The sequence below is a fragment of the Oratosquilla oratoria genome, chromosome 1 (genome assembly GCF_046742065.1).
Source record: "Oratosquilla oratoria isolate Oo_2021 chromosome 1, ASM4674206v1, whole genome shotgun sequence".
In the NCBI taxonomy this organism is placed as follows: Eukaryota; Metazoa; Arthropoda; class Malacostraca; order Stomatopoda; family Squillidae; genus Oratosquilla; species Oratosquilla oratoria.
This window is the reverse complement of record NC_134777.1, coordinates 58,337,686-58,344,353: the sequence shown is the minus strand read 5'-3', so window position 1 is coordinate 58,344,353 and position 6,668 is coordinate 58,337,686. Positions and strand designations below refer to the sequence as shown.

Genomic DNA, 6,668 nt, shown 5'->3' with positions numbered 1-6,668 from the left:
CCTCCCATAAGCCTTCCCAACTACAGTTAACAAGCTAATCCCTCTGAAACTACTACATTCACACTTGTCCCCCTTTCCCTTGTAAAGTGGAACTATACACGCACTCCTCCAGTCCTCTGGCACTCTACCTTCTCTCCAGCAAACATTAAATAATCTCACCAACCAGTCCATCACTATACCTCCTTTTTTAAGACATTCTGCATGGCATCCATCCAGACCAGGTGCCTTACCTGCTTTCATCATCTTAACTGCTGCCTTCACTTCATCCTTCCTCATTTCTCCTCACTCATCACTCTCATTTTCTTAGCATTTCCCACTGCAGCTATCTTTCCCTCCCTATACTCCTTCACATTAAGCAACTCCCTTAAATATTCTGCCCATCTTCCCCTTACTGCCTTCTCCTCCATTATCATCTCTCCGTCTGCACCTTTTACCTTTTCTTCTCTACTTGATTCGCCTCCTCTTCCTCTCTTAATTTCTTTCCAAAACATCTTTTTATTACTTTCAAAATTTTTCTGTCATACTCTTACCCCATTTTACATCTGCTCTCCTCTTTGCCTCCTTTACCTTTTTCTTTACTTCTCTTTTCTTTTCCCTGTATGTCTCATATGACTCCCTCGTCCTACTTTGTAACCAATCTGTGAAAGCTCGCTTCTTCTCTTCTACAACCTTCTTCATTTCCTCATCCCACCATTCACTACCCTTCCTTCTATTTCCTCCTGACCTTCTTGTTCCACACACCATCCTTGCACACTTTGTGACTCCCTCCTTGAACCATCCCCATTCCTCCTCCACACCTACCTCCACTCTATCCTTCACTCCTCCTTCAGCTTCCTCTTGTACTCCTTCTCCTTTTCCTCTTCGTTTAGAGAGTTCACTCTAAGCACCTCCCTACCTTTTGTCCCTTTCCTCTTCCTCCATCTGTCCTCCACTCTCAACTTACCTTCCACCAGAAAATGATCTGATATTCCCCCACCCTCTCCCCTTAGCACATGTACATCCCTAACTCTTCCTATCATAATCCTATTTACCACTACATAGTCCATTAAAGCTCTATCTACCACCTTTCCCTCCACCACCCTCTCCCATGTGTACTTATGCTTGACTTTCTTCCGAAACACTGTATTTGCTATCATCAACTCTCTAGACACATTTCCACCATCAACTCTCCACTACCATTCTTTCCTGGAACTCCACATTTCCCAACCACTCCATCAATTGGCTCCTTTCCTACCCTAGCATTAAGGTCTCCCAGTACTATTACATTTACACTTCTCCCTAAACCCTCTATGCACTCATTTAAATCTATCCAAAAGGCCTCCCTTTCTTCTACATTCTTTTCACTGCCAGGCCCATGTGCACTTACAAAAACCCACATCTCCTTTCCCAGTTTCACCTTCATCCACATTATCCTTGAGGAAACCTCCTTCCACTTCACTACACGTTTACCTATCTCTTCACTTACTAGTATAGCCACCCCTTCCCTCCCTCACCCTCTCTTCACTCCTGATAACCTCCCAAACTTACAATCGCCCTTCCCTTTCAGCTTAGTTTCACTCAAAGCCAACACATCCATCTTTCTTCTCACAAACATACTACCTATCTCTTCCCTTTTACTCTCATCTGTACCACATCCACGCACATTAAAAGACCCAAACCTTAGGGTGCTGGACCGAGGCCCTCCAGCCCCTCTTATGCCTCTGCCTTTTTTCCTAGGAATGTGCCCTGTAGGGCTACAAGGAGAGGGATGCCTAGTCCCAATCCCCGTCCCTTTTTTTCTCGCCTCTTACGATCCAAGTGGGAATAATTGGTGGCAGTTTTCTTTTCCCCCACCACAGGTGAATAAGGGTAAAGGTAGTGAGATGTACAGGTGGAGAGGTGGGCAGCAAATTGGAAGCAAGTATTAAGGGAGAGATATTAGGGGAATTGGATAGCTTTAGATACTTTGGGGCTAATGTGGGAGGAAAGGGAGGAGTGGAGGTAGAATGTGGATTGAGAGAAGCAAGTAAATGACTTGGGGGGGATTAAAATGTGTAATGAGAAATAGACATTTGGGAATGGATGCTAATAGAAAACTGTATGAAGGGGTGATTGTGCCACAGCACTGTATAGGGCAGAAACATGGAACATATGAGAGGAAGAGTTTAAATGTGTTTGAGATGAAATGTCTGAGAAGTATGGTAGGGGTTATTAGGCTGGATAGAGTGAGAAATGAGGTGAAGAGGAAAGTGGGGGTGGAAAGGGAGTTGGGAGATAGGGTTCATGAAATAGTATTGGAATAGTTTGGACACAGAAAGAAAAACTGAAGAAAGACTAGTAAAAGAGATGTGGAAGGCAGAGGTGGAGGGAGTGAAAATGAGGGGGTGACCAAGGAGATGGATGGATGGGGTAAAAGGGCATTGGGAAAGAGGGGAATGTCTGTTGAGGAAGGAATGGAAAAGACAGAAGATATGGGTGAATAGGGAATGGTTGTGTAGGGGTGATGCTGTGATGCATGGGAGTGGGTGGAGGATGGGGGTGAGGGAGTACGTGTAAATAATATTTTGACGCAGCCCAAAGGGATTTCTCCCTGTCCTCTCTTTTTCTGCATGAGGGGATGGAGTGGGGGTTGCTTATTAAAGGAAGTGGCCTTGCTGTGGATATGTCTTGCTGCATTGCCTCTGACCCAGGGCAAAGGGTGAGATGCAGGGATGACCCATCATCAAAGAGGCAAGAAAAGGTGGAGGGGTAAATGGGAATGGAGAATGTAGTGATGAAATGGATGGGAGTGGATTATGCCTTTGACTTTGGATACCTCCCTTGTAAGGGGAAAGAGGCCCTTGGTATATGTATGTATACATGTGTGGCTGCACATAGAGATGCCCTAAAACAGTCCAAGTACTGACTACAGTGTACATTTTTAATTGGAAGATATAATTAGGTAATTAAAAGAAACTTTTGAGTTGCTGAGCATGACATCAGTCTTCACTACTGCATTGACTTCATGGCAGGAGTTGATCTCAGGGGACACCACAAGGTGGTGGTGAGGTTGCAAGTTGGTCTTCCTGCAGAAAGAAAAGTCTGGAGGAAGTCCTGAAAATTCCATCCTTTTCGTTGGGTGAAAAATTTCATTTTCACAATGCAGAAGATCAGCAGAGGTAAATAAAAAATATATGTATTTTTTTTGGTAGTAATTATTACTATAAATATAGAATTCATTTTTTCTTTCTTTTTTTCTATTTACAGGTAACATACATTTCCAAAAGGGATGCAATTTACTGAATAACATGTTCATTGGGGTACAGGACGACTTCTTTATCACACCTTCAATGGGGATACTATTAACAGAGATTATGAGAAGTAGCATTACAGGAATAAAAAGGCAAAGTAAACACAAGAATGAGATGAAAGGGTGGAAAGCTGCAGCTGAATAATTGAGCTAAGTTGGAGGTAAGGCTATAACCACTTACTCCCTAGTTGGGCATAAATAAGTAAACAACAACCTGACAGTTGTGGAATAAACTATTAAATCAAGGCACAGGAACAGTATTCCTTAAAATAGGATTTTACATCATAAATATTTTATAGTGGAGCATTCACAACGGACCCGTCATATTTAGTTTTATATAAGCATAAATTCATCTACAATAGGAAATATCAAATTGTGCAAGAAAATTTACATTTTATTAATAAAATTTTACTTACTTCTCTGGCGAGGTATACATATTAACTTGTGTGGTAGGGAAAGAAATACTTGTACTAAAACTTGCTTAAACAATCTGGATATAAAAGATGACATGGCTTGAAACTGAGGAGCATAATTTCTTTATCGTTTTTCCACTATTAACCCTTTCACTGCATTTCCTTTAGCTGAATAAAATCACTTGGTAGAAGCTAGAAAAATGGAGTAATGAATATCAGTGAGAGGGTTAATATACTTCAGCTCCACCAAACTCCAAAAATTTATGGCCATTTTCCCAGGAAATGATATAAATCCAAGTATAACTAAATATATTGATTAACAAGATTGTTACTCATAATCCTATTAACTTTCAATTATCCCCAAACTAAAATACATGTAAGACATGCTAATATCAGTTCATGTTTTCATCTTTTGCCTCTTCCGAGCCAAGCAAATTACTTAAAAATTTTGGTGTGGATACTTGTGGACCAGTTAGCGACTCTGTTGATGTGGGTGTATACGAACTTGTAAATGTGGGAAGTGCAGCTGTTTTGCTTGCTGGTGTTAGAGGTGTGAAAGTAGGAAGAGTTGGAGTGGTTGAAGCTGCTGCAAGGAGGGGAGAATTATTTCTGGAGTTGTTATTGCCTTCACTAGGAGTTCCAACACTCACAAAGGGATTTATCTGAAATATAAAAGTATGGTACATGTACAACATTAAGACAAGTTCTACACATGCATGCACACATACATATATATATATATATACACAGTTAGCACAGACTGTTTTGCAAACTTTTCAAGTATGCATAATGGTTCATGTTTTTGGGACCCATGTGATATCTTGTTCACAAAAACAGTATGGGAGAAAATGACTAACTGGCAACCTTCAGCCATCCACCCACGCAATAGCCATGTGAGACAAAGGCAGTCAGTGTGCAACTGTCCTTCATATATATCACACACACACACCCAATCATCACCAAGTTTCTTCATTTTTCCTCACGGTGTTCACTGACTTTTGGGTTGTGCTCTGCCCTTTGCATGCCTGGATAACACACACAACATGATAACATTATGAAAGCGATTGAACTGCATAAAGCTGAAAGGAATAATTTAGAAATAGCCAAGGCAACAGGTGTAACTGGGTGTACTGTGTCCATTCTCCTAACAAAATGGTGTGCACATGGAGGGGTTGATACCATGCCCCTTTACAAACATACTGGAGGCTGGGTCTTGAAGATTTCCTTGAAGGTGTTAAGGTTTGTAAAATGTCAGTTGGACCTTAACCCTTCTACAACTGCAAAGGAATTGAAGGAAAAGAACCCTAAGCTTCTTGGTGACATCTCCATCAGGACAATTCAGGAAAATATTCAGAAGCAGTTAAATTACTAGAAAGTCAAAGCACATGTGAAGCCCCTCATCACTGCAAAACAAAGGCACTGCCATGTCCAATTTGCCAAGGATTATAAAGACTGGGACCTTGTTCAGTGGCATAAGGTCCTTTGGACTGGTGAGGTGACCTTTTGTATAAGTGAGAACAAGGGAATGAAGGTGTGGAATTCTCCTACCTCATCAGCATGTGACCCAGGCTTGACAGTGACAAGCGTTAAGCACCCAACCTATCTTATGGTGTGGGGTGACCTTGACTATGGTGGTTTGGGGAACCTTGTAATACTCCCTAAGGGCCACAGTCAACTAGTGCTATATTAATTTTCTGCAGGAGAATTTAGTGGAGTGTTTCATGAAAACCAGGTGCAAGATCCTTCATCAGGATGGTGCCCCTTAACCTCAAGGGCAGCCAAAAGGTGGCTCAGTGATAGTAAGGTCAATTACATAGGGGATTGGCCTGGTCAGTCACCCAGTATATCTCCCATAGAAAACTTATGGGGTATCACACTCCTTTGTCAGGAGGACAAGTCTACAATTCCCAAGCTTGAGACAGCCATACGGAAGGTGTGGGAGGAAATTCCTGCTTCCCACTGTCACAACTTGGCCAATTCTGTCCCTAAGAGACTTCAGCAGTTCATTAAGGCCAAGGGCTTCCCTATCAGGATGTAGCATTGATAGCATAAATGTTTAATAATTTTTTGTAATTTTTAAAACAATTTGATAGAAAACTTTCATGTATACTTCCCAAGTGTGCAATATGATCTGTGCTAACTGTATGTATTTATGTACATAAATATACAAAAAAGTCCTTTCTCACTTATAATCAACCCCTCCACCCATTTGTTGTCCCTTTTATTTCAGTTCCTCGTGGATGATGGGTGATACCTGTCCCCCCACCCCCCCACTGCTTAGTAAGGTGCAATACAAGACACAGAACCTCCACAGCAGGGCCTGACAGCCAAAGCTGGTTTAACGCCACTCTTTCGTTACATGGCAATCCCCAACCTACAATCATACACACACACTTCATCCATTTAAAAGTTTCTTGAGCAAACAAGAAGAAATCCCTTTGGACCTCATTAATTTATCTAATTAAGATATATAGTCCAAACCTCTCTCCATCCACATTTCCCCTGGCCTCTCTCTTACCTGTTCAACAGACATTCTCTTTTTACCCAAGCCCCTGCTCCCTTCACTACATCCATCCATACATCCCATTCTTGGTCTTCGCCCCCAAGTTTACTCCATCCACCTCTTACCTTAGCCTGTGCCTTAGCTTGTACTTTTTTCTCTGCCTTTTCTTCGGTTTCCTTTGCCATCTCAACCGCTGGCAGCTTAACTATTGGTCGTGGTGAAGACTCATCTTCCAGGAAGCGAATGAATGCTTGTGACAATGACTGGGGGGAGAAAAAAAGCTATTTCATACAATACTTTCCGGCACATAAGGAACATTGATGAAGAAAAAAAATTCTCTAACTGGCAAGGGACTAATGAAGTATATCTGCTTGTGATGTGCATGCAAGTTGGACAGCAGAGCTGCCCATTTTTGAATATAGTTAATCCCATCAGGTGGTACTGTCCTAAGCAACTGACATTCAGTCTCTTGACTGGGACTATG

The 6,668-nt window shown here is 41.8% G+C and overlaps 1 protein-coding gene across 4 annotated transcripts in view; it reads right to left on the bottom strand.

The window, feature by feature from the left end:
• Positions 1 to 3,155: 3,155 nt before the first annotated feature.
• Positions 3,156 to 6,668, bottom strand: part of LOC143028660 (uncharacterized) — a 245,980-nt gene continuing 242,467 nt past the window's right edge. For all 4 annotated transcript variants that reach the window (XM_076191085.1, XM_076191130.1, XM_076191180.1 and 1 more), the window contains 2 exons: positions 6,310 to 6,447; positions 3,156 to 4,343 (listed from right to left, as the gene is read on the bottom strand). In XM_076191085.1, coding sequence (XP_076047200.1) covers positions 4,074 to 4,343; positions 6,310 to 6,447 — 408 coding nt within the window. In that variant the 3' untranslated portion in view covers positions 3,156 to 4,073. The remainder of the gene's footprint in view (positions 4,344 to 6,309; positions 6,448 to 6,668) is intronic.